The sequence below is a fragment of the Cottoperca gobio genome, unplaced genomic scaffold, assembly GCF_900634415.1.
Source record: "Cottoperca gobio unplaced genomic scaffold, fCotGob3.1 fCotGob3_176arrow_ctg1, whole genome shotgun sequence".
NCBI lineage: Eukaryota > Metazoa > Chordata > Actinopteri > Perciformes > Bovichtidae > Cottoperca > Cottoperca gobio.
In genome coordinates this window covers 46,883-59,185 of record NW_021166824.1, presented here as the reverse complement: position 1 = coordinate 59,185, position 12,303 = coordinate 46,883, and the positions used below count along the sequence as shown (strand labels likewise).

The window sequence follows — 12,303 nt, the reverse complement described above, 5'->3', positions numbered from 1 at the left end:
CACGGAGAAGATCTTCGTGTTCGCCGCCGAGAGACCGCAGCTGGACGACTGGACACACAAACTGTGTGAGATCGCCTTCCCTGTAGGTACACACACACACACACACACACACACACACACACACACATAAACACACACACAACACACATAAACACACACACACACACACACACACACACACACGCAGGTCCTTCTCAGTTTAAATTTTGTTTCTTTTTGTTTTTTTAATCTGAGAGTCAGCAGATATAAACACAGCAGAGATCCTTTAAGATCAGAGGGAGCTTTGTGTTGTTGTTTTTTGTGTGTAGGTTGTCGCTCCGTTACCTGAGGATCCTCGGGATCATGCACTCACAGCTGCACCGGGCGGAAGATGATTGCAGATAAAAAAAGAGCAGGAGAGGATTAAGTATGGTGATAATGCGGAGGAAGGAGAAGAGGAGGGGAGGGGGAGGAGGAGGAGGAGGAGGAGAGGAGGAGAAGGGGAGGAGGAGGAGGAGGACGGAGGGGGAGGAGGAGGAGGAGGAGGGAGGAGGAGGAGGAGGAGGAGGCGAAGGGGAGAGGATGAGAAGGAGAGAAGTAAGGAGGAGAAGAGAGAGAGGAGAGAAGGGAGAGAGAGGAGAGACGAAGGAGAAGAAGGAGGAGGGGAGGAGGAGAGAGAAGGGCGAGAGGAGAAAAGAGAAGAAGAGAAGGAGAGAAGACGGAAGGAGGAGAAGCAGGAGAGGAGAAGATGAGGAAGAGAGAGAGAGAGATGAGGGAGGCGAAGCGAGAGAAGTGAGAAGAGCACAGGAGAAGGAGGAGAAGAAGAGGAGAAAGGGAAGAGGGAGAAGGAGGAGAAGGAGAAAGGAAGGAGAAGGAGAAGGAGAGAAGACGGGAAGAAAGAGAAGACGGCAGGAAGAAAGAGGAGAAGAAGAAGCAGGGGAGAGGAGGGGAGAAGAGAGGAGAAGAAGAGGAGGAGAAGGGAGAGACGGATAAGAAGAGGAGAAGGAGGAGGAGAAGAAGAATGAGAGGAGAAGGACGAGAAGGCGAGGAAAAAGAGAGAGGGAAGAGGAGGAGAAGGAATGAGGGGAGCGAGAAGAATGAGAAGAGAGAGAGGAGGAGAAGAGAGAAGGAGAGGAGAAGAGGAAGAAGAAGAGAAGAGGAGAGAAGGGAAGGAGGAAGGAGGAGAAGGAAGAAGGAGGAGAGAGGAGGAGAAGAGAGGGAGGAGGAGAAGAGAAGGAGAAGAGGAGAAGGAGAGAGAGAAGGAGGAGAAGAAGGAGAGAGACGGAGAGGAATAGACGTAGAGACAGAGAGGCGAAGAAGGAGAGAGGCGGAGGGAGAAGGAGGAGAAGAGAGAGGAGGAGAGAAGTGGAGAGAGGAGAGGAGAGGAGGAGAATGAGGAAGAAGAGGAGAAGAGAGGAGAAGGAGAGCGAAGGAGGAGGCGGAAAGGTGGCATGGTATAGTTGAGTAGTACATTATTATTAGCCTCCAGCAGTCTGGTATAATACGGCTTAGGTTATTCTCAGTAGTATCCTACTGCTTCTCTGTCGTCTAGTCGTCTACGTCTTTGGTACTTCTCCCTTCTGATTCTCGGGAGAATTCTGTCTCCTTATTCTCATTCTTTATACTCGTTCTTCTTTATTAGCCGTCTTATCTCAGCAGTCTTCTACTTCGTCTTCGGGGATGAGAAGCAGAAGTCTTCGCGCATTTCTTCGATGGTCTTCTATTCGTCTGATTCTCCTTCTCCTTCTTCTTATCTTTCTCCTTCCTCCTTCTCTCCTCTTCTTCTACTTCTTCTTCTCCTTCTCCTCCTCATTATTCTCCGCATTCTCTTAGTATTATGCTACTTGCAATTCTGCTTCTCTTCTCATGAGGATATGGATTATCCCCTGATGATTAGCTTCTTTCTTCATTCGTAGACTCCTCCTCCTTCTCTTTCTTCTTCTTAGAAGTAATGACGTGGGGAAGTTTCATGCTGATATCTGTAAGTTAATATTTTACCGTATTCACCTGCAGTACTGTTAATGTTATAAAATGTAAAACACACATTTGTGAGTTTCAGAGAAATATTGTTTGTGCTGTTATAATAGCAGCATGATGACAGACAGCTGACGGTCACAACTTCCTCTTTCTGTCTCCGTGTGACAGGAAGTACCCAGACAGCCAATCAGAGGGCAGGAACATCACACTGCCATACAAAGTCAAAATACAGAAATACGTGTTTGCTCAGTCTGTTCCTTAAGTGGAAACTTCCACTTAATCCACCAACATCGTAAGGTAACTAGCATAGCATAGTGTAGCTTAGAGTCTCTGCAGCTGCTGACTCACAGATTCACTTAATTTGATGTTTTCACCTTTAAATCACATGTTGTACACACTACAGGTGAACAGAGTCATACATGTTGTACACTACAGGTGAACAGTCATACATGTTGTACACACTACAGGTGAACAGAGCATACATGTTGTACACACTACAGGTGAACGAGTCATACATGTTGTACACACTACAGGTGAACAGAGTCATACATGTTGTACACACTACAGGTGAACAGGTCATACATGTTGTACACACTACAGGTGAACAGAGTCATACATGTTGTACACCACTACAGGTGAACAGAGTCATACATGTTGTACACCACTACAGGTGAACAGAGTCATACATGTTGTACACACTAGAGGTGAACAGAGTCATACATGTGTACACACTACAGGTGAACAGGGTCATACATGTTGTACACACTACAGGTGAACAGAGTCATACATGTTGTACACACTACAGGTGAACAGGGTCATACATGTTGTACACACTACAGGTGAACAGAGTCATACATGTTGTACACACTACAGGTGAACAGAGTCATACATGTTGTACCACACTACAGGTGAACAGGGTCATACATGTTGTACACACTACAGGTGAACAGAGTCATACATGTTGTACACACTACAGGTGAACGGGGTAATACCTGTTGTTACACACTAACAGGTGAACAGAGGTATACATGTGTACCCACTACAGGTGAAAAGAGTCATACATGTTGACAACACTACAGGTGAACAGGGTATTACATGTTGTTACACACTACAAGGGTGAACAGGGTCAAAATGTTGTACACACTAAGGTGAACAGAGTCATACATGTTGTACACACTACAGGTGAACAGGTTCATACATGTTGTACACACTACAGGTGAACAGCGTCATAACATGTTGTTACACACTACAGTGTGAACAGAGTCTAAATGTTGTACACACTCAGGGTGAAAACAGGGTCATAATGTGTACCCACTACGGTGAACAGGGTCATAATGTTGTACACACTATCAGGTGAACAGAGTCTTACATGTGTACCACACTACAGGTGAAACCAGGGGTCATAAATGTTGTACAAATTACAGGTGAACAGAGGTCTCAAACGCAACATGTAACTAACAGATATCATGAAGCTTCCCCACTTCATGACTCACATCAACACAGTTTATATACAAGTGTTTAATATGTACATGAGGCGTTATGTAATGTAGCTGTGGAGAGTTTACATCTACACACAGTTACACACACACCCTCTCGATGTTCTCATGTTTTCCTCTCGTCTGAAGAAGACGAGTGTTGAAGATAAATATTGACTAGAGCATGAAGAAAACATGATTTTTCTTGCAGGTGTCGATCTAAAATATGTGTGATTATTGTTAATATTAATGTGTGTGTGTGTGTGTGTGCGTGTTGTGTGTGTGTGGTGTGTGTGTGTGTGTGTGTGTAGATGAGCTGGACGGAGCACGGTGTGAAGAGAGGACAGCCTGCAGAGAGCAATAGAGTGGAGGAGGAGGAAGAAGAAAAGAAGGGATGGAGGACAACTCACTGTACAGCGGCAGAGAGACAGGTACCTGTCTGTCTGTCTGTCCCAATACGACAGTATGTCAAATGTAGAAGCCAAAAATACCAGGATGTTGAACTGCATCCAGTATTTTGACCCACAATCCTTTGCACAGCAGATATATGAGTTAGAGGTCAAAGTTCAAAGTTCATGTCATGATGAAGAGGTCCCCAGAACGTACTGAACGTCAGAACTCGGTTCCTAAATTGTTCACACAATTTGTTTTAATAATCTGAATTTGCAAAGTAACTAAATTTATCATGAAGTTATATACGTACTTAAGTACAATTATGAGGTACTTTTACTTTATACCTCAACTACATTTATCTCACAGCTTTAGTTACTTTACACATTAAGATTATTAATACATAATATAAATAAACATTGACATATAATTAGAGGTTACGATCTGCAGCAGAATATAAGTGATGAACACATGAATAATCCTCCAGCAGTTTAATATTCATGGATACTTCCTCCTTCTCTAATAAAGTACCCAAAAGCTCCTTCAGCACTTTGACATCTTTAAAACTCTTAATATGACATGAAACCGCCACGACTTCCTGTCACAACCTCACTTCCTCTTTCCGACTCGTCTTTCTTCCCCGCGCTGCTAAATTTAGCCGCGGAGGCTTCGGCGTTGGGCTGCCTGACTAACAATAATGCACATATATATAAACATATCATAAATAACAATAAGGCTTCGAATCAAAGGGAAACTAAGAGATTGATTCAGGCAGCTTCACAGAAAACTAAAGATACTCAACCTGCAGCACATTCAGGCTTCAGCGTCAGACCGTGCTGCAGGTTTTATAATGTTTCTCCTAAACGACTGCCGCGGACATGTGAGCAGGTCACACGGTGGAACTTGTGCAGCTGGTTCAGGATGTTCTCCGCTGTTTGTTGGGTTTTCGAGTCTCTCTTTAAGCTAGCAGCGCGACAGAGTACGCATCAGGAGCGCTAATAATGTTTCAGCCTCAATAATGTCAAAGCTTTGTTCAATGTATGCTCCAGTTCTGTCCTCAGACCCTCTCTGTCCTCAGACCCTCTCTATCCTCAGACCCTCTCTGTCCTCAGACCCTGTGTCCTCAGACCTCTCTGTACTCAGACCTTCCGCTCCTAGCCCCTGTCCTCAGACCCCCTGTGTCCTCAGACCCTCTCTGTCCTCAGACCCCCTGTGTCCTCAGACCCTCTCTGTCCTCAGACCCTCTCTGTCCTCAGACCTTCTCTATCCTCAGACCCTCTCGCCTCGCTCTCTTCCTCAGACCCTCTCTGTTCCTGCACCCTCTCTGTCTCAACCCTCTCTGTCCTCAGACCTTCTCTGTCCTCAGACCCTCTCTGTCCTCAGACCTTCTCTATCCTCAGACCCTCTCTGTCCTCAGACCTTCTCTATCCTCAGACCCTCTCTGTCCTCAGACCTTCTCTGTCCTCAGACCCCCTGTGTCCTCAGACCTTCTCTGTCCTCAGACCCTCTCTGTCCTCAGACCCTCTCTGTCCTCAGACCCTCTCTGTCCTCAGACCCCCCTCTTCGCAGACCCTCTTGTCCTCAGAACCTCTCTGTCCCAGACCCCCTGTGCTCAGACCTCTCGTCCTCAGACTCTCTATCTCAGACCCTCTCGTCTCAGACCTCTCTGTCCTCAGACCCCCTGTCTCAACCCTCTCTGTCCTCAGCCATTCTACCTCAGACCCTCTCTGTCCTCAGACCCTCTCTGTCCTCAGACCCTCTCTGTCCTCAGACCCTCTCTGTCCTCAGACCCTCTCTGTCCTCAGACCCTCTCTGTCCTCAGACCCCCTGTGTCCTCAGACCCTCTCTGTCCTCAGACCTTCTCTATCCTCAGACCCTCTCTGTCCTCAGACCCCCTGTGTCCTCAGACCCTCTCTGTCCTCAGACATCTCTATGCTGCGTCCCAGACCTCTCTGTCTCAGACCTCTCTGTCTCAGACCCTCTCTGTCTCAGAGGACCCGCTCTGCCTCGATCCTCTCCCTAGAGTCCCTATCCCTGTTCGCTCTGATATTCTCTGTATCATTAAAACATTGACTATACATGTAATCATGTATATATACATTTTTTTTTTAATTTTTGTAACAGTAGATATACATATATGTATATATACTGTATACATGTAATTACTATATGTATATATAATGATAAAGATACATATATGTATACATGTATATATAAGAATGTATATATACATGATTAACATGTATATAGACATATAGTATTATTATACATGTATAACAATATGTCATATAACATATATGTATATATACATGTATACATGTATATATACATATATGTATACCATAGCTGGTATATATACCAGCTGAGTTTTTGCCGTTTTCTACAGAAACACTGATCCAGTTACTTCACACGCAGCACCGCAGTTCTCAAGAGTCTCGACCAGGAAGGGTCCCGTCTCTCGGGGACATCCATCCATCTCCACCTCGGACACCCGGATACAGTCGGCCAGACGGATCACCTGGGACACACGGACTGTTGTCACCTAGGTGAGTCATCGCTACGGTAACAGAACAACACCATGAAGACATCATGGTTCCATTTAGCTGTGAATCACGTCACATCCGCTGCGTGTGTTTATGAAGTGTGTTTGTGAAGTGTGTTTGTGAAGTGTGTTCGTGAAGTGTTTTTATGAAGTGTGTTTGTGAAGTGTGTTCGTGAAGTGTGTTTGTGAAGTGTGTTCATGAAGTGTGTTTATGAAGTGTGTTTGTGAAGTGTGTTTGTGAAGTGTGTTCGTGAAGTGTGTTCGCGAAGTGTGTTCGTGAAGTGTGTGTGTTTGTGAAGTGTGTTTGTGAAGTGTGTGTGTTTGTGAAGTGTGTTTGTGAAGTGTGTTTGTGAAGTGTGTTCGTGAAGTGTGTTCGTGAAGTGTTCGTGAAGTGTGTTCGTGAAGTGTGTGTGTTTGTGAAGTGTGTTTGTGAAGTGTGTGTGTTTGTGAAGTGTGTTTGTGAAGTGTGTTGTGAAGTGTGTTCGTGAAGTGTGTTCGTGAAGTGTTCGTGAAGTGTGTTCGTGAAGTGTGTTTGTGAAGTGTGTTTGTGAAGTGTGTTTGCGAAGTGTGTTTGTGTGTCTTCGGCTCCACACAGCCCTGTGCAGCTCGTGTTCACAAACATCCCATAATCCTGCATTCAGCTTCACCGTCTGCAGGACGATCACAACTAGTGACAGGAGGGTTTGTTTGTTTCACAGCTGATGTCTGATGTAGAGAAGGTGTGTGAGAAGAGTGTGTGCGTGTCTGGTGTGTGAGAGGAGTGTGTGTGTGTGTGTGTGTGTGTGTGTGTGTGTGTGTGTGTGTGTGTGTTTGTGTTCAGGGAAGATGGGGGATCTTGAAGGGTACTGTAATGCATCAAATAACATAAATTAATTAATTAATAATAATAATAAATACCTCTCCAGGAACCATCACCTTACCGTGGTGGAGAGGTTTGTGTGTCCCTATGAACCTGAGAGCTGTGTTGTCTGGAGCCTAGTGCTCCTGGTAGGGTCTCCCAAGGCAAATTGGTCTCAGACGAGGGGCCAGACTAAGAATGGTTCATGAAAAAAAGGGAAAGAGAAGGAGAGACCCTGCCCAGAGGAAGCCCGGGGCCCCCCGTCTGGAGCCAGGCCCAGAGGGAGGGCCCGACAGCGAGCGCCTGGTGGCCGGGTTTGCCACGGAGCAGCCCGAAGAAGCTACGTGGTGCCTCCCATCCATCCATCCTGTGGGCCCACCAGTTGGGGGGTGTGGGGATACTCACAAGCTCCCGGCTGAGCGCCATTACGTTGGAGTTCACCCCAGTGAACGAGAGGGTCGCCTCCCTACGCTCGGAGTTCGGAGTATTCGGCTTTCTTTGAGACCCTGAATGGAGCCCTGCAGGGGGCTCCAGTAGGGGACTCCGTAGTCTTGCTGGGAGACTTTAACGCGCGGGAAACGATGAAGACACCTGGAGAGGCGTGATTGGGAGGAACGGCCTACCTGATCTAAACCTGAACGGTCGTTTGTTGTTGAACTTCTGTGCTAGTCATGGAATGGCCATAACAAACACCATGTTCGAACATAAGGATGCTCATAAGTGCACGTGGTACCAGAGCACCCTAGGCCAAAGGTCAATGATCGATTTCGTGATCATATCATCTGATCTGAGGCCGCATGTTTTGGACACTCGGGTGAAGAGAGGGGCGGAGCTGTCAACTGATCACCATCTGGTGGTGAGTTGGATCAAGGGTTGGGGGAAGACTCTGGACGGACCTGGTAAGCCCAAACGGGTAGTGCGGGTGAACTGGGAACGTCTGGAGGAAGACCCTGTCCGGGAGATCTTCAACTCACACCTCCTGCGGAGCTTTTCAGACATCCCAGTGGAGGTTGGGGGCATTAAACCTGAGTGGGCGATGTTCAAAACCTCTATTACTGAAGCTGCAGTGAGGAGCTGTGGTCTCAAGGTCTTAGGTGCCTCAAGGGGTGGTAACCCTCGAACACCGTGGTGGTCAGGGAAGCCGTTCGACTGAAGAAGGAGTCCTTCCTGGATATGTTATCCGGGAGGACTCTGGAGACAGTTGCAGGGTACTAACGGACTCGAAGGGCGTCAGCCTCTGCCATGGCAGAGGCAAAGCAACGGGTGTGAGAGAAGTCGGAGAAGCTATGGAGAAGGATTTTCTCAGGAGGGGGAAGCAGGGGAACCATCCAAGCTGTGTACAGCAAGGGTGGGACCCTGCTGACTTCGACTGAGAAGGTTATCGGGTGGTGGAAGGAGCACTTTGAGGAACTCCTGAATCCGACTAACAAGCCCTCTATAGTAGAGGCAGAGCTGGAAGCTAATGGGGCACCATCGTCAATTTCCCTGTTGGAAGTCACTGAGGTAGTCAAACAACTCCACAGTGGCAAAGCCGCAGGGGTTGATGAGATCCGTTCAGAAATACTGAAGGCTTTGGGTGTTGAGTGGCTGTCTTGGTTGACACGCCTTGTCAACATTGTGTGGCAGTCTGGTACAGTGTCTAGGGGGTGGCACACCGGGGTGGTGGTTCCCCTATTCAAAAAGGGGGATCAGAGAGTGTGTGGGGAGAGTACAGGGGTATCACACTTCTCAGCCTCCCCGGTAAAGTCTACTCCAAGGTGCTGGAAAGGAGGGTTCGGCCGATAGTCGAACCTCTGATTGAAGAGGAACAATGCGGATTCCGTCCTGGTCGTGGAACAACTGGACCAACTCTTCACTCTCACAAGGATCCTGGAGGGGGCCTGGGAGTACGCCCATCCGGTCTACATGTGTTTTGTGGATCTGGAGAAGGCGTATGACCAGGTCCCCCGGGTGATACTGTGGGAGGTGCTGCGGGAGTATGGGGTGAGGGGGTTACTTCTGAGGGCCATCCAATCCCCGTACGCCCAAAGCGAGAGTTGTGTCCGGATACTCGGCAGTAAGTCGGACTCGTTCCCAGTGAATGTTGGCCTCCGCCAAGGCTGCGCTTTATCACCAATCCTGTTCGTGATTTTCATGGACAGGATATCGAGGCGTAGTTGTGGAGGAGAGGGGTTGCAGTTCGGTGGCCTGAGGATCTCATCGCTGCTCTTTGCAGATGATGTGGTCCTGATGGCATCATCGGTCTGTGACCTTCAACAGTCACTGGATCGGTTCGCAGCCGAGTGTGAAGCGGTTGGGATGAGGATCAGCACCTCAAAATCTGAGGCCATGGCTCTCAGCAGGAAACCGGTGGATTGCCTACTCCGGGTAGGGAATGAGCCCTTACCCCAAGTGAAGGACTTCAAGTACCTCGGGGTCTTGTTCGCAAGTGAGGGGACAATGGAGCGAGAGATTGGCCGGAGAATCGGAGCAGCAGGGGCGGTATTACATTCGTTTTACCGCACCGTTGTGACGAAAAGAGAGCTGAGCCAGAAGACAAAGCTCTCGATCTTCCAGGCGATCTTCGTTCCTACCCTCACCTATGGTCATGAAGGCTGGGTCATGACCCAAAGAACGAGATCACGGATACAAGCGGCCGAAATGGGTTTTCTCAGACGGGTGGCGTCTCCCTTAGAGATAGGGTGAGAAGCTCAGCCATCAGGAGAGACTCGGAGTAGAGCCGCTGCTCCTTTACGTTGAAAGGAGCCAGTTGAGGTGGTTCGGGCATCTAGTAAGGATGCCACCTGGCCGCCTCCCTAGGGAGGTCTTCCAGGCACGTCCAGCTGGGGAGAGACCCCGGGGAAGACCCAGGACTCCGTGGAGAGATTATATCTCCTCACTGGCCAGGGAACATCTCGGGACCCCCCAGTTGGAGCTGGCGGATGTGCCCCGGAGAAGGGAAGTTTGGGGTTCCTTACTGGAGCTGCTGCCCCCGCGACCTGACCCCGGATAAGCGGTAGACGATGGATGGATGGATGAATAATAATAAATAAATAAATAAATAAATAATAATGCCTTAAAGCGAGCAGCACCTTCTTGTGTTCTTGCTGTTTGCGTAGATTTTTGTCGCTCTTCTCTGCTCCTCCATCTTTACACTCAAAGAACTCCAGTCTGGAGATCGAACAGGAACTTTCTCTGAACAAGACACACCACACACGCTTCCATTTCTACACACACACACACACACACACACACACACACACACACACACACACACACAGTTAATGCTGCTCGTACGTTGTTTCCAGATAACTCAACTCTTCTCCTCACATCTTCAGCCTCTCTTTTAGAATAATTTAGAATCGTACTGATGACTCGCGCTACAGAACCGGCCTCAGTGACGTCGCTGTTTGAGTTTGTCTCGATGGATCCTTCGATTAGCGACAGACGGTTAAAGTTTGGAAACGTTTTCCAAGTTAAGTGTTCTAGACACGACAGCCGTCGCCATAATTTATTTATTTTTATTAATTTTGCACGTTTTTATTCTTTTTCATTTTCACTCTTTTGTTCGTATAACACAAAAATGCTGCATTGAAATATCAAACTAAACATAGCATGTTCAACAAATACAATATTATAATATTAATAACACGAGTGAATTCTTTCTGCAGTATTGCATTAAACTTCCAAGCTTTTATTTTGAAATAAAAGTATTTAAACAAGAGGTGATTGGCTGTTAGTTATTAATATTATTATTATACTGTGTTACCTTTCCAAACCTCTGCTGCTGCAGGTACAGCATCCCCTGTTTCCTGATGTCCTCCTCCATCGTGTCACTTCTCCTCTTTGTGCTCCACTTTCCTCTCCTCCCTCGTCTTTCCTCCGTCTCTTCACCTCCTCGTTTCTAACTTTCTTCTTCTTCTTCTACCTTGAAGTCTCACACCTCTCCCTCTTCTTCTGTCCCCCCTCCTCCTGTCTGTTGCTCTGGCTCCTCTTCACCTCGTTCTCTTCTCGCACCCGTCTGTCCTCCCTGTGGCGTGTGAAGCAGAGACGTTGTGTCTCTGCTTCCTGCTCGGCTCTGTTGCAACATGTAAAGCAGAAGTGTGTGTAAGTTCCTCCCTTCCTCCTCGTGTCACACTCACACTTGTATCCATGTTAACCTTCCCGTCTGCTCTGCGGTTTCTTTACCTTCTTTTTATTCTTCTACTTTGTTTCATCTCACCACCTGCTCCTCTGTGACCCCCCCACCTCCCCCAGCTCCAGTGAATTTATGTTCATCTCAGTCCGTCTGTTTCTGACAGTGAGGCTCGTTCTCCTAAACTGAAAAAACCAACAACCATTTTATTGTCATACGGCATTTTAAGTTATAAATGTAGGAGTTATTCCACAGAAATGGATTTAATAACTCTCCCTGTGTGTAATGTTCCTGAAGGTAACGTTTCCACTCTCTCCTGTCGTGGTGTCATCAGTCCTGTGTTGTATATGTAGTGAGACAGAGAAGTGTGTAATGTTCCTGAAGGTAACGTTTCCTCTCTCTCTCCTGTCATGGTGTCATCAGTCCTGTGTTGTATATGTAGTGAGACAGAGACATGTGTAATGTCCCTGAAGGTAACGTTTCCTCTCTCTCCTGTCATGGTGTCATCAGTCCTGTGTTGTATATGTAGTGAGACAGAGACATGTGTAATGTCCCTGAAGGTAACGTTTCCTCTCTCTCCTGTCATGGTGTCATCAGTCCTGTGTTGTATATGTAGTGAGACAGAGACATGTGTAATGTTCCTGAAGGTAACGTTTCCTCTCTCTCCTGTCATGGTGTCATCAGTCCTGTGTTGTATATGTAGTGAGACAGAGACATGTGTGATGTTCCTGAAGGTAACGTTGCGTTTCCTCTCTCTCCTGTCATGGTGTCATCAGTCCTGTGTTGTATATGTAGTGAGACAGAGACATGTGTAATGTTCCTGAAGGTAACGTTTCCACTCTCTCCTGTCGTGGTGTCATCAGTCCTGTGTTGTATATGTAGTGAGACAGAGAAGTGTGTAATGTTCCTGAAGGTAACGTTTCCTCTCTCTCTCCTGTCATGGTGTCATCAGTCCTGTGTTGTATATGTAGTGAGACAGAGACATGTG

The 12,303-nt window shown here is 47.3% G+C and overlaps 1 protein-coding gene across 1 annotated transcript; it reads right to left on the bottom strand.

Annotated features, from left to right (window-relative positions):
- Window positions 1–6,225: 6,225 nt before the first annotated feature.
- Window positions 6,226–11,245, bottom strand: LOC115004748 (docking protein 2-like; the record flags this gene model as incomplete). Its single annotated transcript, XM_029426419.1, has 3 exons — window positions 10,950–11,245; window positions 10,273–10,407; window positions 6,226–6,339 (listed from the first exon to the last, which is right to left on the bottom strand). Coding segments are annotated over exons 1-3 (309 nt in total), but the record flags the coding sequence as incomplete, so codon positions are not given.
- Window positions 11,246–12,303: the final 1,058 nt, after the last annotated feature.